The sequence below is a fragment of the Chelon labrosus genome (genome assembly GCF_963514085.1).
Source record: "Chelon labrosus genome assembly, chromosome: 2".
NCBI lineage: Eukaryota > Metazoa > Chordata > Actinopteri > Mugiliformes > Mugilidae > Chelon > Chelon labrosus.
Genome location: NC_140338.1, coordinates 26,713,688 through 26,737,616, shown reverse-complemented (window position 1 = coordinate 26,737,616; position 23,929 = coordinate 26,713,688). Strand labels below are relative to the sequence as shown.

The following is a 23,929-nucleotide window of genomic DNA, read 5'->3' as shown; positions in this document are numbered from 1 at the left end:
TAGCTGCCAAACTTTTGGCTCAAATACGACATTCACAATCAATGTGTTAATATGTAGTAAACATTCCGAATTTCTTCTCTTGATCACCGACTTGACCCCCCAGTAATAACGAAGAAACGTGCATAACACCCCCCTTTTCCGCCCCCCCCGCAGAGTTGGTAGTCTTGGTTCAGTCTAATCTCAGTTATCTCCACCGATCTTCGCGTTTTAAACAAAGAAACGCGACACAAACACCGTTTATCAAGACCGCTTAACGGCTGGTGTTTAATTGTATTGACAAAAATAGTCATCTGACCTATAAATGGTAAGTTGAAACCGAAAGAGGAAAGAACAGTGCTACCTGTGAGATTTAAAAAGTGGCCTGGTCCAACCCCTTTTTTCACCTGTGTGACCGGTATACTTTACTGTCATGGTAAAAGGCCCTAAAAAACAGCTCGCATAGTGACCTACAGTTATGTGCAGGGTTGGGTAGTAATGGATTACATGTAATCTGGATTACGTAATCAGATTACAAAAATCAAGTAACTATAATCAACCCAGATTACAATACAAAAATTGTGTAATCAGATTACAGTTACATTGTTGGGGATTACCTGATTACATTTTATCAATAAACCTTTGATTAATGCGCTTTGAAACATTAGATGTGAAAAAATCCTAATATGTTGTAAAAAGAACATGTTCACTTTTGTTCTATGATATGTTTACAGACTTATTTACAGACTTATTTTGAGATTTTGAAAGACATGTTGTGGATATGTTATGAGAAATGTTCAGAAAGAGAAATATGAGAAAAGATAGAAAAATGTTTTAGGAATGTTTTTAGTTGTAAACATTCAATATGATGTGAGAAAAGAGTTAAACAGGTTGATATGAGGATATGGTCTGAAAAACGGATATGTTCAGAGTAAAGAAAGTACTTAGTAATAAATAGAAAGTTTTTAGTTAATACAGTTTTTAGTTCATTCACAAAGGAATGCTTTACTGGGAGCAAAAAGTTTTCTTAGATGTAATGAAATAATAAAGAGAAAAATAAAAAGAGAATTCATTGATCAATTCTGTGACGGTGTCTTTTACTTAAGGTGCATATTTATTGAAGTAATCTAAAAGTAATCAGATTACGTTACATGTTTTTGGTAATCCAACTGATTACGTTACTGATTACAAAAATTGCCATGTAATTTGTAGTCAGTAATGGATTACATTTCAAAGTAATCTGACCCAAGCCTGGTTATGTGTGTGGCATTTTGCACACAGATGACATTTTGAGATGTCATGAAAAGAAAAACACACTAAAAAGTAAGATGCCCGAGTCCCATTTAGCAGCCGCATAGCTTAATTGAAAAGTTGAATGGAACCAAGCCATTGTTAATAATAATAAAGGGTCTATGTTCATCCTAAATTCATCTTTTCTTCGTATATTTTCACATACAGAAGGAAAATTGTTCACACTTAGAACTCAGAACACATGTCTGAAATGCCTGCGTAAAGACAGAATACTGAACATAAGTAGGAACATGTGTTGACAAGACGAGATGGTCTGACAACCATTTGGGATGTGCCCTGCTACTGCTTTATAGTGAAAATTCTTATTCTCTAATCTAATATGAAAAGGACATGGATAATATTACATACAATATGTAAGGTTCTGATTGCAGTATTTACATTTTTAAGATAATGTTTTATTGTTATGTACCTTTTTCTCATGGAAAATGATCTGAATACGTCTACCTAAAGTCCTTATGCAGCATTTGCTCGACACTTTTTCTCTTCACAGAATCTCTGTTATCAGATATTCTGCAGCTGTGTGCTCATGTTTCTATATAAATTAAAAAGTGTTAAAGTGTTAGAGTCTCAGTGGAATTGAAACTAATCATGTAAAAAGCCAAAACGGAGACGAAGTATTGACGCCTCTGCTGATAGTAAATGGCACCGTCTGGAAGGCTCTTTGTGGTGTAGTAAGTGGGTGTAAAGAGCCTTTTTGCAGCCTCAACTCACACATTCAAATGTCACAAGTACACAAATGGTTATTTGTCAGTCCAGCTTGCAACATCTGAGTCTACATCCTGTCATGTGATTTCCTTTGAGATATCGATTTTTTTCCTCAGTGTGGACAGATCTGACATCTGTTCCACCTGCCAGAAAGAGAGTCGTACAAATAGAACTTGAGGAACAACACTCACTCCAGATCAGCCCCTTGGGGGTGTTCGCTTTGGTGTGACGGTGTCAGTGAGGTGACGTTGAGGTGCAAAGCAGGATATTTTGATGCAGATTTAGCGGAAGTTACTTCTTAGGCTTGAGAACCTTAAACTGCGACATGGCATATAAGTAAAAGAAGGCAGAAGTTTATCTTTTTTTTTGCCTTTTTAAAAAAAGTTTATGAAAGAGGAAGTGCAAAGGCAAGCATGGAGGAGCAAAATGCGATCAACTTCACTCGGCTTTTGTCAGGTAACTGAAAATATTGCTAATGTGCCCATCTTTTGAGTGGGTGTGTGTATGTGTGAATGCGTGTGGGACTAAGCTAAGGCTTTTTACTTGCAAACCATCTCTCCTGAAGGTGTGTGTTTTTTTCAAAGAAGTACACAGCAGATTGTCCATCATTTAAACAGCAGCTCCCCCTCTCTCCACGCCATGCAGTTTGGTTTCAGATCCAAGCATTCCACTGAGATGGCTGCATGCTTCCTTATTGAGAAAATAAAAAATTTTCTCGATAAGGGTGGAGTTGTAGGGGCGGTGTTTTTGGACCTCAGGAAAGCATTTGATACAGTAAATCATTCTGTTCTTCTTACCAAACTCTCAAAATTTAACTTCTCTCAAAACGCTGTGAGCTGGATTGAATCATATCTGCATGATCGAACACAATCTGTATCAGTTAACAACTGCAGATCTGACTCCCTTAGGCTAACCTCTGGAGTCCCTCAGGGGTCAATATTGGGCCCCCTTTTATTTAGTCTTTATATTAATGATTTGCCTACTGTTTGTCCAGAAGCTGAATGCGTAATGTATGCAGACGATATGGTTTTCTTTGTTCATGGTCACACCAAAGACATTGTTGCCGCTAAACTCATTTAAACAATGTCCTGTGTCACAACTTGGTTGCAGGAGTGCTGTCTACAGCTAAACGTTTCTAAAACTGTAGGCATGTATTTTACTAAAACAAACAGAGTATCACTTGACCCTGACATACATGTTAATGGAGAAGAAATACAAATTGTCAGCCAACATAAATATCTTGGGATAATAATAGATTCTGAGCTTTCCTTTAAAGCCCATATTGGCAAATTGTGTAAAAAAATCAAGTTAAATCTCGCAAATTTTCGTGCAATTCGAAATGAAATGTCTACTGAAGCCGCAAAAATGTACTTGCATTCGATGATTTTCAGTCACTTCAACTACTGCCTAACCAGCTGGTCCCAGGCTGGTCAGAGTTCAAAAAAAACATTGGAAATCTTGTACAAACAAGCAATTAAAGTTATGGATAAAAAACCTAGGCATTACCATCACTGTGCAATTTTAAAAAAGTATAGTATTTTAAATTGGGACAGTCTTCACACATTTGCAGACTTAAAACTGACATATAAAGTACTGCATAAATTGGCTCCAGATCCTCTGGCAGAATTCATCAGCCAAAGAAACAGCCTTGAGCGTGTCACTCGAGGCTCTGTCAGAGGTGACTGTTATATTCCTTTGCGCAGGAGCACTTTCAGTAAGTCGACCTGGTCAGTAAGGAGTGCAAGTGTGTGGAACTCGGTACCCGAGGAGGTTAAACAGCTCACAACATACAAGGCCTTTACAAAAAAATTGAAAATGTGGCTTATCAACACCTACAGCTGCCAACACTAAAAGATAAGCCTGTTGTGATGCTGTGATGTTTTTATGCTATGATAAAATGTCATGTTGTATTTTTTCTTAGTTGTACAGTAAGTGTTTGTATATGTATTTTGTATTATATTGTATGCTTCTTATTGCCTTTTTTACATCGTGGCCAGGGGACTACAGATGAAAACTAGCCTTCTGGCTAATTCTGGCTTTTTTAACCATGTGTAATCATGTGTTCTGTGAAATTGCACTGTCCCTTTCTTAAATAAACAGTAAACACTTGATCTAGATGTGTCTTAAGTTGAATGGTACTATATCCGTATGTCTAAAGTCATATGAAATAAATATTGGTTTGCTGTTTTCCTTTTTATTATGTCATAGTAAACTAAATATATATGTGGGTTTTGCTCTGCTTTGGGGATTGGTCTTATAATTTCTTGACATTTTGCAGAGAAACTAATGATGAAGTACTTACAGCAATTATATACAAATTAAATAAAATAATACATACAAAACTTAATGAAAATGTTGCTATGTAAAGTACATTGTATGCAAACATGTAGGGTAACCTACATAAATAATAAGTGCTGTTTTCACCACAGATGAAAGCATTCAGTCCGACCTGTCTGCAGACGCCTGTGAGTACCATCACACAGAGATATTTGACCAGCTGCCAAGTGTCCAGGCTTGCCGGCTCGAGCTGAGCGGACATGAAGGCTTTGAGGCCTGCCAGGGTGGCCCAGAACCCGAGGACACGTTCAGCCATGTCCACCTGTCCAGAGGATCCAGAGACAAGGCGTCGATGCAGCCGCTCAGAAACTTGGCCATTTGTATGCAGGGGAAGAGAGGTGTCAGGTGAGAAAGCTCATTACACACTCTCCATGTACTTTCACATCATGGAGTGTTATGAAAATGTGCTTGTTACTTTACTGACATTTTAAAATATTCTGTTTTGTGCCTCTTTTTGAGAAATATGGTAGAAATTAGGTACACCAATAAAATGCATTCTAATATAACAGTACTGTACCAACCTTCTCTTAACGACCATAATGTTCAGTTCATGTTGAAACGGAAACAGAAAGGTGTTAATTCAACTGCTCGGTCACTTGGAGGATGTAGTTTATGATGATGTGAAAGTGCATTACAAAGTGTGTCTATTGTTTACCCTGCCCACTGACTTATATGGAGTTTTCAAAAATAATAGAAACATGTGTTGGTAATATTAACACTGCCTCCAAAATGAAAACACAGTTGAATCAGCAGCTCTCTCAGTTATTTTAAACAAATGCAGAATACCATAACCTTCATGAAGCGAAGATTAATTGTAGGGCAGGTATATGAGAATACATTTTGTTAGTGTACAAGTGAGTACAGCTTCCTTGCTTCTTGGCTTATGAGCCAGTAAAATAAAAATGCGTACCATATGAACAGCTCCTATGTGTGGGAACCAGTTTAGCCACTTCAGGTGTGTTTCATGCTCTGGTGATTTTATATTGTATTCTTTTGACTTTAAGGACCTGGATAAGAAAATAATCCCGTCATTCAAATGCAAAAGAAATATATTTTTAGTTTATTATGCTTTCTTATCCGCTTCATTGCTTGTGACCACAGTTTTGTAATGCTTCTGCTGAGACACGGCAGATAAGAGCGCTGCAGATGCTTTTCTTAAAATAAACCCTCCAAACCATGCCACCACTTCAATCCAAAATACACTTAGACTTGAAACAGGTTCTCCTCACAGCCATGGAAGACTTCCACTGCCTATGACTTGTTAATACGACTTTAATTGATTATCATGTGAAAAATCGCTGTCCAAAACACACAGTTTATTCTAAATTATTGTTATCTTGTGGATAAAGTCTGGATTTGGCATGTTCAAATAAAAAGAAACGTGTTAAAGATGAAATGTGTGCTTCCTAGGGAGAGGAGGAAGATGCAAATCAGCAATACTGGTTTTTGGGAGCCATGGAGGCGGAGCCAGAGCACCACTAGGAAGAGGGTGTGGGCACATGTGGCAGAAGCTCTTTCCAGCTTGTTGCCATGGCAGCACATTCTTCACACCATCGAAGGTACGAAAGGCCTGTAATAAACTTACTGTATAGACACCTATGTGCCCTAATGTGGATTCATTTTCTCTACTAACCTTCAGCGGTCTCTTCCAGGCAGGTTCGGAGTCGGCGTAAAGTCCTATTTTGCTTTCCTCAGGTATCTGGTTTACATGAACCTACTACACTGTGCACTCATCTTGGGCTTCATTCTGGGGCCAACAACATTTTATGGCAGGAGTAACAGCAGTGGTGAGTCAGCTGTAACAAGAGACACCAGTACAATTAACCACAACTGTACTGGCAGACTTCTTAAAGAAATTATTTTATTTCACAGAACCCCTGAGATTTGAAGGCAACGACTCTGTTTTAGATTTCTTCCTCGGATCAGTAAGTTTGTAAAGTCGTGCATGAGTGCTGTTTGTTTCCTGTTCCTGTTTCATTTATTATCTTTCTCTTTTCGACAGGGCTACCTGGATCGTTCCCCGGTCTTCTTTGGTTTTTATACACGTGGCTCCCTGAATTTGCCGTGCTTGAATACACCTCTGCTGTACCTTGTCGCAGTCGCCACCATCTTCTTCTTCAGTCTCGCTATGGTGGTCCGCAGGTTAGTGATCCACAGCAGCTCAGAAAAAAGTTTGAGTAGCCATTTTTCCTTACATCTCTTCACCTCTGATAGGACAACGGTTGGCTACAAGCACACCTGGATGCTCGGGAAGCGTTACAGCATGAATATGAGCTTTAAGATCTTCTGCGGCTGGGACTTCACCATCCAGGATCCTGCTGCCGCGCTTCTCAAATGCAGCTTCATCAAAAATGATCTCAAGGTGAATGGACGGACGTGATGCTATTTTTCTAATCCGGGATGTAAATTTGTTCCAGACCAAATGCTGGGAAAGTTTGCGGCAAAGTATTAAAAACACCTGTAAAACTAAATTACAGATTCCAAATCACCATAAAGTTGACTCAACAGTTCTCTGAAACAGTTCTAATGTTAGCTGCACATAATAAACTGAATTCCTTTTAACTAGATGTGACTAATTAATGTTCAGTGAGTTATAGTGTCGCACCCTGCTGCTAGATTTGTTTTAGCTGTGAAAAGTAATGCCTACCTCTTCAGCTAAAAGTCGAAACCTTTAATGAGATAGATTTGGCCTTGTGTGCTCAAGGCCAAATTTAGATTTCATAAGTGAATATGCTGCGTTTCTGACCTCATTATGGAGTAAGCAACCCTAAAGTGAAATATGAGTCTATAAGGCTTATGATATACATAAATATTCTGTTCTTCACATTGTCTTTGATACTGCACAGTTCTCCACTCAAAATACTGCACATACAGTAAGTACTATAAAATTGATTTGATATTAACACAGTCTTTCTGTTCCTCCTCAGCTGTTCCTGGAGGAGCAGAGTTTCTCCTTGCGGGCAGCTCAGAGGACACTTGGAGAGAAGGTCCGTCTCTACCTGCTCAGGTTCATCCTCAACCTCCTGGTTTTGTCTCTGCTGAGCGGAGCCTTCTACCTCATCTACTTCTCCACAGTAACATCCATGGAGGAGGAGGTATGGATGTGATGCAGATTGTCTTGTTAAGCTGCAGACATGAATGTGGTTAATAGTTTGTCATGTATTATTGTGTTTTGTTTTTTGTTTTTTTTTAGAGTGGACACTACTGGCTGCTCAGTCTGTTCTTCCACTATCTTCCTCCCATCACCATCAGCTTTGTCAACCTACTCCTCCCTCACATGTTCCGTAAGATCTCATCTTTCGAGGACTACTCTTTCACCATGCAGGTGAATACAACGCTCGTGAGGTAAGTTGAGAAATAAACAGATAGAACAACACCTACTGCAGACACACACCTGTATGGATTCACTCTGTCTTTTCTCCAGGAGCATCTTCTTAAAGCTAGCCTCTTTGGGAATCTACCTATTTTTCATCCTCAGAACACCAGAGCACCAGAAAGTGAGTCGATGGGGATTTTTAATGTTTCAAGATTTTTCAAACTGATTATTAAAAACATCAGCTAGTGCATTTCATTCAGGCTTTCCTTTGACTCAGTTTTTGTGATTTTTGTTGCAGAATTCTTCTCAGTGCAAAGAGAACCAGTTTGGTAGAGAGATGTACAAGCTGACTATCTTCAACTTCCTCGCCACTTTAGGCAATGCCTTTTTCTGGAACTACCCCAGGAAGTGGGTTTGCTTGCAAGACTTTCTGTCTTAGTCACTACTGTGGTTTGAATGGAAAGATCAATATGTGTTTGATGTCTTCTGTCTTAGTCTCTACTGTGGTTTGAATGGAAAGATCAATGTGTGTTTTATGTCTTTCCAGACCAACTTGCACAGTAGATCAAGAAAGAAACAATCTCAGTCATTCTCAGGTTTTCCAAATAAAGTGTCTTCCCCCTATTTGACAGGTTGGTACAAGAAAAGTATCCTTCATCCTTGCTGGCCCGGTTGTCAGGGAAACAGCGGTTCCTGATCCCTTTCAATGTGCTGGATCTGGTCTACAGTCAAACTGTATCCTGGGTGGGAGTCTACTACTGCCCTCTGCTGCCTCTGATAGGAACGGTCACACTGGTGGTCACGTTCTACATCAAAAAGGTTGGCTGAAACATGAACGCTACCGATCACCCACTACTAACTAACTCTTCTGTTTAAATTCATTTCAATTCAAAACAATAAACACAGTAACTGTTTCAGGAGCACCTAAATGCAGACAAATTGGGTAGACAAAAAAAAGGTTTTCAGATGAATACAAAAGACAGACAAGACAAAACCAAAAGATTTGTTTTATGGTCAGTCAGACAAAAATGGTCAAACCGGTTTCCAGGAAAACACAACTTTAGAGCTCGGCAAGTTCACAAAAAGGAGGAATTGAAGTGCAGGTGAGGTGGGTGAGTTAGACAAGTGACTCAGACTTCTGGTGATAAATGGAAAAAAAAAAAAAAAAGCGGGCTAAACCATGATAAAACAATCTGACAAATTCTAAAACCAACACTATTTGAATTAATCTCTTATAATCTTATAACCTTCTATAATCCCTTATAATAATTTACATTTCCAGTTCCCGTTCGAGTTGTTAATAACTAAAATGATGACTTTGGACAGCTATGATTAAACCTTTTAGAGAAGCAGTTGGGGGAATATGCTTTCTTGCCAAAAGAAGAAGATGAGTCTTCCTCCTGTGTCTGTGAATATGAGGCTACAGCTAGTAGCAGGTTACCTTAGCTGAACTTCTCCGCTGAAATAAAAAAATGTGTGTCACAAGTGGCATGGTCCTCCTCTTAAAAACCTACTCTGACAGTATAGTTTACTTATTTCCCTCTTTGTGGTTTATTGTTTTGATGTAACAGAAAGTTGTGACCAACAACCACTAATGAATAGAAACTGTGTCTCTCTTTGTTTTAGTTCAGTGTCCTGCGGTGCTGTGTGGCAGAGCAGCGGATGTTTCGAGCTTCCAGTTCCTCAGTTTTATTCCACTTCATGTTGCTGCTCGGCCTCATCATGGCTGGAGTCACACTAGGTTTCAACTACCATCTGAAAGACCGGACAAATAAAGACATGTACTGTAACTCTGCTATGTTTTTGCATATTAGCAAAGATCTTAATTTGTCCACAGCATCACATCCAGAACGTTTTAGATCTAGAAATAAGGAACCCCTTTCTTGTTTTTCTTTTTGTTTCTCCTCTTCCCGCTTCAGGTTGGCCTGTGGTCCATTTGGAAAGGGAGAAACTCCATTTGATGTCACAGGAGTGTGCGTGGACAGTTTCCCCGGCCCTGTCCAGAACACTCTAGCCTACCTGGCCTCTGCTGGCTTTGCCCTGCCGCTCATACTAGCTGAGATGTAAGAGTATAGGTCACATCATCTACAAAATCACTACTTGTCAACTAGAACTAAAAGCACCATGTATGCAACTACCTAGATGTTGTGTAAATTAATAATGACCAATGAATACAGGCTTCTTAAAACAGATGGAAAGTATTTTGACCTAATCTTGCCATATATATTTGTGACATGAAAAACTTTATGTTTCCTCAGCGTAATCTTGACCTCATATGTGTCGCGAGGACGTGCCAATCAGAAGGCGATTGAGAGACTGAAAGACCTGCTGGTTACGGTAAAATGTCACAAAACAACTTACTGTATTCCCACTGTACCCCGCCTCTGTAATTGTTTACAGAGGAAATATGTGAGTTACGCCCACTTTGTTCTCACTGGGGTCTATTTTTGTGTTGTGTGTTGCTGTTGTGTTTGTGTGTCTTTAAATTTGTACGTGTTTCCCTCACAGACCAGCTCAGACAAGCGTTTCCTGGTCAAGAAGCACAACACAGTACTGAGACAACAAAAGAGAAAGCACAAAGTGCGTTCTGCAGCCGTTGAAGAGAACCCCCCGTCCACGCATCCAGACTGATTAAAGTCTTCACGCAGACCTCCGCTTGCAAATAAAGCCTTGCTCTGGTCGACCACAGCTGGGTGGAGTACTGTGGTGGCTAAAAATAAAGGACTGATGAACTCTCTCATTTCCAGTGATATGAAATACAAATATTAACAAACAGAGCTGTGATCTCTTTCTGCAAAGGCAAATATTTATGCACAACAGTATACTGATAGATGAGTTATAATTGTATTGTATAATTGTAAATTAATAATTATAGTTATATAGCAAATTGTCACTTTATATGTATTCAAGTGAATGCTTTTTTAAATACGATGCAAATTAAACCTTCTTCTGCATGTTTTTGAGCTTTATTTGACATCACACTGATCTTTAAAGCAAGCATGCGGCCAAATATGTTATCTGCTTGCAACACACGTGTAACACCCCGAGCCTCGACAAACACTCACATACAGCCAAGCCGGAGAAACCATGCCAAAGATATATACGTATCATTGTTATGAGGAACCATCAGACGCTCAATTTGTTGCCAATTTTGGGTGAGTTGGTGTAATTTTATTTAAAATAGCAACATAAATAAATTAACTTACTGACTAATATTATTACTGCAATGTGGTTTTTTTTTTTTCAGCTCTGGCAAGTTTGATCACCGGGATAAGTAAGTGTGTTCAAATGGTGCTTAAAGTATGTAGCTCAGTTTGATCTGGCATTTTTTCTTTATAAAACTTTTTGTATATTTATTATGTAGTAGTAAACTGTAGTGCTATTCTTGGATCTAAAACATTTAAGATAGTGGCTATTTGTGCTCATATATAAAAATTATAACAGGTTAATTTGTTTCATTTTATTCTGTAGGTGGATCGAGCTCTCTTCTTCCAGTGCTGACTGGTCCTGACATGGCCTACCTCGGCTCGAGGGTGGTTTTCCGGTGTATTGCACCCGACACTTCTCCACCTGTAACCTATAAGTTCATTAGGAGCGGTGGAGTCCTGATCGGCACGGAAATCAATCCCCACGGTGACCAACCTGTGTCATTCTTTATGAAGGTGGCTGCAGCATCAAACGGGACATACCACTGTAAGGCCACGGCTGGAGGGCACACAGGAGTCAGCAATAGCATCAAGCTGAGTGTAGTCAGTGAGTAGCGGATACTGGGTATTTTACTAAATATTACCAAACTTCCTTTCTCAACCATCTGTCATTCCTCCATTTCTAGCTCCAGCATCAAATACCAGAGTGACCTCTGACCCCTTCCCCCCAGTTGCGTACGAGGGGTCACGCATTGTCCTCAGCTGTGATGTCGACAAGGGCTCCCACCTTTCCTACACCTGGTTTTTCAACAAGAAGGAGGTATCATCTTCAGCCTCTTCCCTGTTCCACGTCACTGGGAACAAGCTAGTGATGGAGAGCGTGACTCCGCAGCATGCTGGACATTATTCTTGCATTGCGTGGTCCTCGGTGATGGACATCAACAGGTTTTCCAGCAGCGCAGAGGTCCTGGTGACAATCAAAGGTATATAATAATAAAATGATAAACAGAGCATAGTATACCAAAGATTTATCAGAAGATGGAGATAACTCACGGTTGTTTAAACAATGCTAACTCAGTGGATATAAATGCTGGAGTCATTCTACCACTTTTGTTGGGTATGGACTGGAAGATCTCTACAGCTATTAAATAAATTGGCAGTAAATTAACTTTGGTGGCCCTCTGGTGCCACTAGCGTCGTTGCCAGGAATTTAAGTAGGTCCTCTTCACATTCCCTTCAACCTCAGCTCTGCTTTGTATTTAGTGCTAATTACCAAATATTAGCATGCAAACATATACGAGAAGGGATGGAAGTAATGATTATTTCCATTACTGATTAATCTGCAGATTATTTTTTCTCTTCACCACACTGTCCTAAAGCTCAAAGCATCATTTAATGTCTTGGTTCGACCAGCAGTCACACATATTTTCTGTCTGTTCCAAGAAAAGCAGTAAATTCTCAGATATAAGAACATGGACCCGTCATGTTGTTTTGGGAGTTTTGCTTTAAAATTACTTAGATGGTTTAACTGATGGGTAACAGTTGGCCAGTTCATCACAAATGTCCTGGCTGAGGTTGAGGTCTGAACTCTGTGCAGCCATCAAACATTTCTTTCTAGACCTGTCTTTGTGACTGTTGGTATTATAATGTTGAAATGGGAAAATGCCTTACTTATGAGACTGTAATCTAAAGTAGATGGTGTAAAGTGTTGCATTAAAAATGTCCTTTATTGTAAATAAAAGTTTGAGCACAAACCATGAAAAATCATTGCCAAAATACCTTTTACATTTTGCTTGCAACAAGCTTAGATTTGTTTCAGTTTCTCTTAACATATTGTGTATCTTCTCTCCCCATCTCCTTCCCTTCTCCTCTTCAGTCAATATTTCAAAACCACAGATCTCGTTCTCCTTTTTCAAAGAGGGAGACAGTTACTATGGCAACGTGACCTGCTGGTCAACGAGAGGGACTCCTCCGGCAAACTTCTCTCTTTCACTAGATGGCCATGCAGTGGGATATGTCACAAAAACGGACTCACTTGTTGCCTGGTTCCACATCGCCATGGTACCCGGGATGGACATGGGCGTGGCACAATGTCACGTGAAAAGTGAGATTCAGGAAGTGATAAGTGAGCCTGTGACTCTGGAAGTAGGTATGAGCCGCACAGACACGTGTGTCTTGCTGTGAGCTTTAATTACGCTCTTTGCTAATTACTCTCTTCCTTCCTGTGTGTCCAGTCCCAGCTGGAGGGGAGGTGAAGGTGGAGGTGGAGTATCTGTACACAGCTGAATCTAAACTAGCTGCTGCAAGGCTAAGCTGTCAAGTCAGCAGAGGAACATTCCTTTACATATCCTGGCTCTTCAACGACTCTGCCCTTCCCTCTGTGGATTCCCTCGGTCAGCCCATCATGTCTCGCTACGCCCTGACCAACCAAGGACGAACCCTTGTCCTCACTGAGGTCAGCCCAGAGGAGTCTGGGTATTACCGCTGCAGGGCCAGGGACAGCTATGAGGACTCTGGACCCTGGATGGAGAGTGCAGCACAGCTGGTCCAAGTTAAAGGTGAAGAGATCAGGACTAGACGAGGAATAGAAGTGAAATTTTAATGAATAGTATAACATTGTTGGACATTGTCTTATTTGCCTCCCTACCAAGAAGATCGACATTACTCTCATCTCTGAAGCTACATTCAACAGCTGATTAGCTTAGCATAAAGACTGGAAAAAGCTTCCCTCTGTCCAAAGGTTTTCTTCATCATTTGATCATGTGCGTTTCTAGACACCAAACAGCCAACCACTTAATTAACACAGTATATTTAATTTTACAAAACAGAGATGTAAAAAATTATATGTTGGTTGATATCCTGGCCAGGTCATGTATGTATAAAGAAGGACTGTATATCAGACTCAAACATGCTGCCTGCACACTAGCATTAGAACTGCCACCCTTTTGCAAGTTGCCGAACAACTTTTTAAGCTCCTGGGCTTCACACGCACATTATTTCAACACTGGCCATTACTTAGCTTTAGGAGTTGGAAACCTTTAGAAAAACACAAAAAATTACAAGAGAAATTAACTTTGTTTGCAGTTGGACTTTAGTCTAATGTCTTGGCGCTCAGACTTGTAGCACCATATCCTGCACCCTTAATACTGCCATAGGGCATGTGCAGTGACTTCCTGTTGCCAGCTCCGTGAATTTACTGAGACACCTCCTGACCTAAATGCACAAATGCAGCCTCTACCATTGTAACTGTGAATTTGTAATGCGCAAGCTCATGCACTAGATAATCTCCTCCAAGGCATACAGTACGCACCATATTCTGCAGTTTCACAATCCCATGTGGCATGTTTTATGGGGGCAAAAGTTACTGCTGTTGCTCAATAGCAACTTTAATTTAATTTACAAGCCACTGAGACGCTGAATTGTTATTGCTCAGAGTGAAGACATTGTCTGGCTCATAACTTCCCCTAAAAGGTTTTTGACCATATTAAACAAAGACACACAATAAAATGTCTATTGGTGAAATATAAAGGTGGATTATGGTCAGTTTTATCCTGATCCAGACGTGAGAGTGATATCGATCTTCTCGTAAAACTCTTACCAAGAAGGCCAAACTGTTTCTTTAGCAAACTTTATTGAATCCAGGCTAAAAATTTGACTCATTCTTCTTTTCTTTATATACAAATGTGCTCTTTGTGTGGGGTCTCTGCAATGTTTTACCTTCAATCAGACAGGAGCCTTCACTCCTTGCCACAAGCAACACCCACTGAAACATCACCAAGTAAAAATAATATACTCTACTTTTATTTGACTTGCACGCTCTGCAGTATGATATACCTGCTTTGTCCTCGTCTCCTCCACAGAGGTCTGCCTGTCTACCATAGAGGGAATCACCATAGCGTTCTGCTGCTTCCTTTTCCTGATGCTGTCAGTGGGATCGGTCTGTTGGTACAAGATATCTAAGTCAGGTGTGTGTGTGAAGAGGAGATTCACTAAATGGACTACATGTGTTGCTACATTTGTATTAAATATGTTTCCATCTTTTTTCACAGTTCGTGCCCACATTACTCCAGCAAAGTAAGCTTTATCTCAACGAAGCTCAGACAGTTTGATGTTTACTTAAATCAGCTTGTTCAACGCTGTTTGTACCTTCCAATCTCAGCTCTGATGCACTTCCCCTGTCTGAGCTGACATCCAGGTCGGAGGGCAAGCTCGCTGGTACTTTCTCTTTGGATAGTGAGCTCCAGAATGAGGTATACAGACCATCAAAACACGAAACAGCTATTTTCAATCAGTGAAACATGAGCCATCACCAGTCAGCCATAACATTATGACAAACAGGTTATAATCACTAGTCAAGTAAACAGCACTGACCATTTGGTCATTATGGAACCTGTCAGTGGGTGGGATATATTAGGCAGCAAGTGAACAGTTTGTCCTCGAAGTTGGTGTTAGAAGCAAGAAAAATGGAAAAGTGAAGGATCTGAATGACGTTGACAAGGGCTCATTTGTGATGACTATGAATGGGTTAGAGCATGTCTGAAACGATTGTGGGGTGTTCTTGATCTGTAGTGGTCAGTACCTATCAAAAATAGTCCAAGGAAAGAAAAGTGATCCACCAGTGACAGGGTCACGGTTGGGCAAGGCTCATTGGTGCATAGGGACCAAAGGCTGGCTCATCTGATCTGATCTGATCTGATCCACCTGGCGAGCCACTTTAGCTCATATTGCTAAAAGTTTTAATGCTAGTTCTGATAAAAAGGTGTCAGGCAGGAATGACAGTTGATTTAGTATGGGAGACCATTCAGGGTGTCCACGCTGACCCCTGCCCACTGCTAGAATCATCTAAAATGGAAACACATTGCACCAGGATGCAAGGAGCATGCCGTTGCCATGTGGCTTTGCTTGGTCTGCAACAATGTTCGGGTGGTCATAAATCCACATAAAAACCAGGAACCGGTTTTCCCAGAGGAGCATTACATCACAACGAGATCATCAATGATATTCACTCGACTTGTTTGAGATTTTAATGTTGTTCATAGTAGAGGAAATTTAAGAAAATAACTTCCCAGCACAAGGGGTTAAACTCAACGTGTACAAAACATATGTGTTTTCCTACATTAAGCAGGTTAAAGCTGAAAAACACAAAAACATCACAGCCTTCTTTCTGTTTCTGTTTCAGACCTTGGAGATCACATTATGATACAGGAGGATCCTGCACATCTTACATCATTATCCAATTTAAATTGAATGTCTGATTTAGTATTTATATTCCTGTGTTGCCAAATTGCTTATAAGTCACTGTTTGAACATATTTAATTTCAAGAGAAAGTGTATTTACTACCTACTGTATACTGTTCTAATTAGTTTTCATTGTATTTTTAATCAAACCAATAAAGAATTATGCTTGATTACAGCGTCATTTCTGTGTCTGACTTTTGTTGTTTTAATATTCATGTCAAATAAAACTGTGACGGCATGAGCAAGTTGATATGACGTTACAGGGAGGGAGTGTTTGTGCGGGAGGTTTACTGTGACACTATCAGTTATTTGCACATGTTTCTGATCGTGAGGGTATTTTTCCAGCCCTCCCTTTTAAACCGTCAAATGTCCTCACTCCTTTATTACGCAGCTCATTATATTTGATCAGCGCATTAAAGCATATAATTTTTCTTCAGGATGTTGGCTTCCCTCTTTGTGGTCGTCTTAGGTAAGCTAATCAACACAAACTAATATTTCACAATTTAAAAACTATTGTTAACTTCTTTTTCTTCTCTGCAGGGTTGTGCTACTGCAGCAGCCAAAATAGTAAGTCAGTTATTTTTTTTTGTATGTGTGTCATCAGTGTGGTTTTGTTTGATTCTTTGTGCTGATGCAGTTTCATTATATTTTATAGTTACTCTGGATCGCCCACTCCTTCAAGGTCCGTCTGAGGCTTTGATTAAGAAAGCTGTAGAGTTTGGCTGTCATGTGCCGAACCACCCGAAGAATGAAAGTATCCTGATGCAGATATACAAGTGAGTGCAGTCAGTAAAACACTGTGCTACAATACATCAAGAAATGACATTAAGAACAGTCCTCTAATCGTGCACCTTTAATAGGGAGGGCAACCGTAGTAAGGTGTTGGGCGAAACCACCTCCCTGCAGGGGGAGGTCGCTGTCATTCCCATGGTGATCACGCGTTCCCATGGAGGCTACCTGGAATGTGTGGCCAAAGCACAAAACAACTCTGAGATATTACCCAGTGTCAGCAACCCACACTATCTGAAGGTTGTTGGTGAGTCTCTTTACTATCAGGGGTGTGTACACTAGCTTCCCTGTAACACTAACACAGAGCATTTTGCATACTCAATCCCCAAATAAGAGAAACGCATTTATCAAAATTTAGGCTTGGTGTGTTAGCATGATGCAGTGTATTCTCTAGGGACCATAAACATTTGCATGGAACTCTTTAGCAACCTTTCTAATAGTTACAGTGTGTCTTAGGTTTTCTAGAGGAACAGATTTATAGGGGGGGCTATGAATGGCTATACAAAATGTCATGGCAGTGTGTCCAGTATTTGCAGACATACTTCACGCTGAACCAAAATGAGGCCTGAAAAGTGGACTGACCAACAAAACAGAATTGCCATCCATAGAACTGGAATTTCATGGTAACCAGAGTAAACCTGAGTAAAGGCTAGTTAAGTATCATTAAACTAACTCATATCTTCATAACAACCTAGCAGCAGCCTCTGGAGCTGAAAAATGAAGCCAAAAACTGCAGTGGCAATGGTCTCCAATGAACTCCAAAAGGAAATCAATCCCAAAAACCAATATACTAGCGAATCTGCAAAACAGACCTCCTTGTTGCTGGGAACAGGAGCTGGACTATTTATCACTGGATCATCACTTTCTTAACAATAAGAATATCAGTTGCTTTTAAATTATCAACATCTGACCTTGTTGTTGTTTGTCCTGCAGAGCCAGTGAAAAATGCAAAGATCAGCAGTCCAAGTCCAGTTGAGGTCTTTGAGGGGAAAAAACTGGACCTGGGTTGTCAAATTAGTGCCGGTACTGATGTCTCCTACAAGTGGCTGCGCGATGGTGTGCTCATCTCTCAGTCTGACCAGCTCAAAATCCCCAGGTCAGTGGAATATCATTAACAGGAAGGTTTGAGCATATACAAAACCAGCATATACAGCATATACAAAACCCGGTGCTTCCAAAGTGGTTGCTTTAGCGTTGCAGTGACACAGGGGTTGCTACAGTTCTGCATGTTGGTCACCTTATGGTTAGAGCTAATGTGACTTCCCATCCCATCACTTGTGTCTGGGTCAAACATTTTCACTTGAACTCACCACAAAGGTTATATAACTGTTCAGGGAAGAGCTACTATCATGTCCATTCTCTGATGAGTCACAGCTGTTTTGGAGGCACAAGGGAGACCTACACAATATTAGGAAGGTGGTCATAACGTTATGCCTGATCGTGTATATGTTTACCTCCAAATTTTTGCATTAACGTCCGGAGCGTTTAATGTATTTTTAAGGAATAGTTTGAGAAATGCTTAAAATATCAGTTTAGCTTCAACCTGACACCAAACAGACATCCACGCACTACCAGCAATAAAGGCTTGTGTCTCGATCAAAAACCACACCACCACAACACTAAAGGTCGTTTAGCAACTATGTGAAAGAAGAAAAGCTGCTATTAGCTAGGAGTCTAGGCAGCTAGGTAGAGCTGCAAACCATCATACTGAGCAGGAGTGAATCATGCTGATCAGCTGGTCTACAGTTTGTTCATTCTATATGATCATGTTGCTTTGGAAACATTTGTGCATTTGAGTGTTCAGATTAGATAAAGATGTAAAACGCCTTCTCTTTGTCATTGTTGTTTTGTTTACTTTTGTCGCTTTCATTTTTCTTCTCATGCACTTACTCTCTAAGCTGAAGCCAATCGGATTGATCGCTCTCACTGACTCATGCCGTCACAGATTCAGCATGCTGAACTGGCTAAAAAGCCTCCAACTAGTGCTGGACTAATTCAGCACATACCGGAAAAACTAGGGTCATACACGCTCACCTGGCTGCAGAAGACGGCTGATTGTTAGTGTGTCATGGCCTTAAGATTATTGGCTTATCTTATAAGGGGAAACAACTAGCTTGTATGTATCTTCCACCTATAAATCTCATTATTTAATATGTTATGTGTTTAATCCATGATCAAACATATACTGTACATAACAAATCAAAACATTTTGTTTACGTGATATTACACGTCTCCTACAAAGAACTGTAAAAGGTTTGTGTGAAAAATGCAAACAACAAAAAACATTGTCTCAAAAAAAGTATTAAATATGACCACAATGCTCAACAGCTGTCCAACACTGACCAAGAAATGTGCTGGATGTGTTCAAACAGTCTGTGTCTGTGTCACCCTCAGCGTCACCCCTGAAAACAGCGGCTCCTACATGTGCATGGCGACCAATGTCTTCAACAAAACACAGGTCTTCACCTCCAACAGCTCTGAAGTTGTAGTCAAAGTCAAACGTAAGATGTCATCTCTAGTGAATAAATCATTGTGGAGAAATGTTCTGAAAAATAACATCTTCCTACTTCCTGTTCCCTCAGAATCTGGGCCGAAGGCTAACATCGCCTACACCGTGTTAAAGGACGATGACCACAATTATTACGCTATGGTCACGTGTTATTTAACCAAAGGGCCTGTTCCTGTCACATTTATACTCTTGAACGGGACAATAAGGCTTTCCATTTTGAGAGTTAATGAGAGGCATACCACATTTAAGATTCCTCTTGACATTGGACAGGAGTTAATGCTGCGGTGCATGGTATTAAGTGAAAGCTTTTCTGGAAACACTCAGCGGTTGCCTATAACAGTTGGTATGTGCCTTATTTAAAACTCTTAACATAACTCTGTAGTATACATTTCTAATTGCAATGAATGGTCCATTTGTCTTCACATCTCTTTTCCATCCACAATGTGTCCAACAGTTCCAGTTCATGGCCCTGTGATGATGCATTACGACTATAACATTGGAGAAAACAAAGCTCTCGTCATGAGGTTCTACTGCAAGGCAGCGAACGGATCTCATCCGCAATACCAGTGGTTCCTCAATGAAACGCTTCTCCCGAACGAAGGAAGTTTCTACCATGTTGTTGACCATTCACCAGAGCAATCTATACTCGAGCTGGAGAAGAAAAAACCTGGGAAATACCACTGTGAAGTGTCCGACAGCTTTGACATCAATAATGCCATAAGCAGTAAGAGATACTACATAAAGGAAGAAGGTACGGTTGATGCACAGGTGCTGACTTAAGTAAAACATCCTTGTGACAAGTGCTCTCATCATCACCTTCCCGCCCTTCTAGTACCGAACCACCTTCCCGTCTTCGTGGTGGCAGTTGTCTTCGGATGTTTCGCATTCGAGATTCTCCTGGTGTCTGCTTGTTGCTGGATTGGAGCAGTATGCAGTGAGTTTGGAGTTTTTATCTGGGCTTCCTCCTCATTACTCCTCCACATTACTGAGAAATAATATTGTTCACTCTTCTTTCAGGACGGAGGCAGTTTGGAGAGAAGTCTCTGTGAGTCATTTCTTTGTTTTATGATGACCTCTTCTCAAGAGGAAGTAACAACTTCCTCCTGAGAAGAAAACTATGACACTTCAGACTCAATCAGCTTTTCTTAGTTATCTCTTTAAAAGAAAAATATTTTTTTGGTTATATCTGCTGATATAAACCGCTGGTAAAGAACGGCAGCTTTCAAGCGTCAGACAGTTTTAAAACATCAACAGAGTCGGCAGGACATTTGGCATCTGTAACTTATGGTATGTTTTAACAACGTATCAGACATACTGAGTCAACAGGTCACTATCTATAATCCTAAATACTAACTGAAACAGCTGTTCATTTCTGATGCAACTTATTGTCACATTTTTTTTAATAATCTCACATATAGCAGAAGTCAACCTTTCTTATCAGAGAGTCCTGTTCCGTTTAACTGCGAAATTTTATCTTACTACACAATGACGTGAAGTAATATGGAAACTGGGGAAACACATGGTTGCTCCAGAAAGGAACTGCAGTTGGCATAAAAATACACATTGTCTTTTCTTCACAAGAAATAAATATAATAATAATATTAATCAAAATAATAATAATAATGATATTACAAATGAATTACTGGGTTTTTAGGGCCATGGCACACCGTGGCACACCAAGCCACAGTCGCCGTTTTCTGTTGTTGGGCCATCACTGAGTATCTGTGACCCAATTTTTTGGTATGTCCTGTCCTGCTACCCTTAGTCTGACTCTTGTCAACAGCTTTTCAGATGATTCACCCTGTTGAATCGGAGAGAGTCGGTGAGAGAAATTTCTTTGGACCAGCGCAAGAACCAGCACAAATACAAAAATAATTTCATGAAAACATGATCATATAGGATAAATAAGCCGTAGACCAGCTGATCAGCATGATTCAGGAGAAGCCAGCTGTTGAAAGTTTGTCTGGATTAGTTTCACTGGGAACTGAGTTATTTTTGTATCGGTATCAGTTGAAACATGCCTCGTTATGAAATCCAAATGATGTGTTAGCTGACACATATCCTGACAAGAATTTTAGTCTGCCTGTGCATATGCATCCTAGAAGTGAGTAAAATAATGAGGTCTCTGTTCTGGACAAGGTTTCCCACCTGAGATGACCCCGTGCATCATTAGCAGGAATCACTGATGTAAAACACCATGGGTGAATGGTGGTGGTGTTCATTCAAATACTGCTACTTTCAAAGCACCAACTAAATTTAGTTGCACGTAAAATGTAATATTTTCTGGTGCATAAGAATTATTTAAAGGAGCATAGTTGTACAAAGATGTGAATATGTGATGATTGATGAAAAGGGTAAGGCCTACACTAGGGCTGAAACGATTCGTCGAGTTACTCGATTAACTCGATTACAAAAATTGGTCGAGGCAAAAACTCTGCCTCGAAGCCTCGTTAAATTCCTATGACGCGCACTATACGCGCAGGGATCTGATTGTTCCACACGGACCGTTGTTTTGGAAGCACCTATGCAAGCACACCACTAGCGCGTGATACATTTTGAATTTAGTTGGCGCGATGGCGGAGAGTAAAGATGCCCATAAACGGCAAAAAATGTCTAAAGTTTGGGATCATTACATTCTAAAAAAGGAAGAGAACAAAGTGCAGATACTGCAAAGTAGACCTGGCGTACCACAGCAGGACAAGCTCAAATGATCCAGCATCTAAACAGAAAACATCCACATGCTGTTTCACCAAGCGTCGCTGAAACAAGGTAACGTAACCTAAACCTATACATTGATGTTCGCTGATTTTAATCGCATGTAGCGATGTCATGATGCGGTTTGACTAGATATGATGTTTAGCTTCAGGGGCGGAGTGGCAATCGGGACGACCGGGCCGGCCGAACGATTTACGCAGCGGATCACAAATTGAGCGGCCGCGAGGCGAACGCGACCGGCAGCTTATCAGAATCATTGACGTTACTAAATTCTCTGCATCCTCATCTCTCTCACTCTTCCTCACGCACAGCACGCGTTCACAAACAAACACACAGGTTGCTAGGTTACCATAGCAAATAGGCTCACCCCAGAAATTATGTATTATTTGTTAGTAGCCTAATGGTAAATGCTGCAGGTGTAGAAATCTACATAAAACGGATATTTACTTTGATGTCAGGGCTAGACTACAGCATGAAACTTGTTGTGCATATTAATAAATTAAATTGCTTTTTGTTTTACAGTAAGTTCGCTTAACCGTATTGTTATGTAATTGTTGGCACTGGCACTTTTAATGGGTAAATTGCAATACATGGGCTTAGTTTTGGAGCCAAATGTTGGAGTTGGAGTTCTCTGTTTTTTTGAGAAATAAAAGGCAAATGCTTGATCATTTTACAGCCACATAATTTTCGTTATGCATTATTTGTTTTGGTTGTTTAAAAACGTAAAAAAAAATATCCGATTAATCGATTAATCGATCGATAAAGTGCTAGATTAATCGATTACAAAAAGAATCGATAGCTGCAGCCCTAGCCTACACATAGATTCGTAGAGGATGTAAGATTCATAAGAGGATATGAAACTGTCATAATTTACATGGGGACTTTTTCCAGCTTTACGTTTAAATAGAACTGACATCACGGGACGGAAAGTTTTTAAAACATTTTTCCAATTTTGTCACGTTTTCTTGTCAGGTGGAGCCTCGAAATGAAGAGAAGGGCAGCTGCATATGAGGGCGAGCTGGTTAGTCAGCGTGTCTCTATTTCATGTCCTGTATTTATTTCATCGTATTTGTCATGACCGATCTTTATTTTATTTTATTCTATGCGTAACAACACCAAAGCAAATTCCTTGTATGTACAAACATGCTTGGCAATAAAGTCTTTTCTGATTCTGATTCTGATTCTGATTCTTTCCTGGTAGGACTTGTCAGGGTACGAAGAGGATCCTGATGGGGTGAAGTCAGCTAGAGAGGATGAGTTTGATCAGGTGAGATCAGATGAATTTATAATATGAGTCTGTTAATAAACAGTCCAACTCATTTGTTTTTTCCTCTCTTTCAGACATCTGAGGCCTCTGTAGACGAGTGGCCCGAAATTGAAAAGGAGAAGAAGACGTTGGAGGATGAACCAGTTTAAGGATGTTTACTATGCAAACACGTTCTGTTGTGGTTAAATAAACATCTCGTGGTGATGTTCTGTGTGCTCTCTTTTCAGTATGAGTATCTGCATGAGATACAGTGGGGGAGGAGTTGAATAATGATAACAATCAGCCATAACATTAAAACCACCTGAATGATATTGTGTTGGTCCCCCTTTTAAACCAGAACAGCCCTGACCCGTTGAGGCATGGACTCCACTAGACCTCTGAAGGTCTGCTGTGCTATCTGACACCAACATGTTAGCAGCAGACACTTTAAGTCCTGTAAGTTGTGAGGTGGGGTCTCCATGGATCAGACTTGTTTGTCCAGAACATCCCACAGATGCTGGATTGGATTGGATTGAGTCAACACCCTGAACTTGTTGTGTTCCTTAAACAATTCCTGAACTTATTGTTATTTTTATTTTTTTGCTGCGTTTTAGGGCGCGTTACCATTGCCATCAGGGAAT

At 40.2% G+C, this 23,929-nt stretch overlaps 3 protein-coding genes across 8 annotated transcripts; all 3 read left to right on the top strand.

Moving 5' to 3' along the window:
* The first annotated feature begins 1,919 nt into the window (after positions 1-1,919).
* tmc8 (transmembrane channel-like 8) lies at positions 1,920-10,521 on the top strand. 5 transcript variants are annotated; one of them, XM_084560803.1, is made up of 16 exons: positions 1,920-2,448; positions 4,422-4,674; positions 5,740-5,888; positions 5,982-6,116; positions 6,202-6,254; positions 6,332-6,471; positions 6,544-6,691; positions 7,257-7,424; positions 7,523-7,674; positions 7,754-7,826; positions 7,944-8,053; positions 8,278-8,464; positions 9,272-9,426; positions 9,565-9,708; positions 9,904-9,982; positions 10,154-10,430. In XM_084560803.1, exons 1-16 carry the CDS (start codon positions 2,406-2,408, stop codon positions 10,274-10,276), a joined length of 2,112 nt encoding a protein of 703 aa, XP_084416929.1. In that variant the 5' UTR covers positions 1,920-2,405; the 3' UTR covers positions 10,277-10,430. The 5 variants fall into 5 exon arrangements, with proteins under 5 accessions (XP_084416929.1, XP_084416926.1, XP_084416928.1 ...); XM_084560800.1 differs by having other exon boundaries at positions 9,904-10,521; XM_084560802.1 differs by having other exon boundaries at positions 9,272-9,708; positions 10,159-10,521.
* Positions 10,522-10,676: 155 nt separating this feature from the next.
* Positions 10,677-16,199, top strand: LOC311499731 (Fc receptor-like protein 5). 2 transcript variants are annotated; one of them, XM_084560845.1, is made up of 11 exons: positions 10,677-10,800; positions 10,893-10,919; positions 11,117-11,398; positions 11,478-11,774; positions 12,668-12,940; positions 13,026-13,349; positions 14,519-14,569; positions 14,652-14,756; positions 14,841-14,865; positions 14,951-15,041; positions 15,971-16,199. In XM_084560845.1, exons 1-11 carry the CDS (start codon positions 10,761-10,763, stop codon positions 15,989-15,991), a joined length of 1,536 nt encoding a protein of 511 aa, XP_084416971.1. In that variant the 5' UTR covers positions 10,677-10,760; the 3' UTR covers positions 15,992-16,199. The 2 variants fall into 2 exon arrangements, with proteins under 2 accessions (XP_084416971.1, XP_084416972.1); XM_084560846.1 differs by lacking the exon at positions 14,519-14,569.
* A 152-nt stretch (positions 16,200-16,351) lies between these two features.
* LOC311499744 (hemicentin-1) lies at positions 16,352-23,513 on the top strand. The gene is made up of 13 exons (XM_084560865.1): positions 16,352-16,498; positions 16,570-16,596; positions 16,685-16,805; positions 16,890-17,065; positions 17,752-17,914; positions 19,213-19,319; positions 19,401-19,670; positions 19,782-20,078; positions 20,160-20,261; positions 20,345-20,372; positions 23,015-23,063; positions 23,244-23,309; positions 23,384-23,513. Exons 1-13 carry the CDS (start codon positions 16,468-16,470, stop codon positions 23,456-23,458), a joined length of 1,512 nt encoding a protein of 503 aa, XP_084416991.1. The 5' UTR covers positions 16,352-16,467; the 3' UTR covers positions 23,459-23,513.
* Positions 23,514-23,929: the final 416 nt, after the last annotated feature.

Coding starts and splice junctions, on each gene's coding strand:
- tmc8 (XM_084560799.1), top strand. CDS start 2,406: ATGGAGGAGCAAAATGCGATCAACTTCACTCGGCTTTTGTCAG. Junction 4,675..5,739: donor CAGGGGAAGAGAGGTGTCAG/GTGAGAAAGCTC, acceptor TGTGCTTCCTAG/GGAGAGGAGGAAGATGCAAA. Junction 6,117..6,201: donor TGGCAGGAGTAACAGCAGTG/GTGAGTCAGCTG, acceptor TTTATTTCACAG/AACCCCTGAGATTTGAAGGC.
- LOC311499731 (XM_084560845.1), top strand. CDS start 10,761: ATGAGGAACCATCAGACGCTCAATTTGTTGCCAATTTTGG. Junction 13,350..14,518: donor ACAGCTGGTCCAAGTTAAAG/GTGAAGAGATCA, acceptor ACCTTCAATCAG/ACAGGAGCCTTCACTCCTTG. Junction 14,570..14,651: donor ACCCACTGAAACATCACCAA/GTAAAAATAATA, acceptor TCTCCTCCACAG/AGGTCTGCCTGTCTACCATA.
- LOC311499744 (XM_084560865.1), top strand. CDS start 16,468: ATGTTGGCTTCCCTCTTTGTGGTCGTCTTAG. Junction 20,079..20,159: donor ATACTACATAAAGGAAGAAG/GTACGGTTGATG, acceptor CCGCCCTTCTAG/TACCGAACCACCTTCCCGTC. Junction 23,064..23,243: donor CTGCATATGAGGGCGAGCTG/GTTAGTCAGCGT, acceptor CTTTCCTGGTAG/GACTTGTCAGGGTACGAAGA.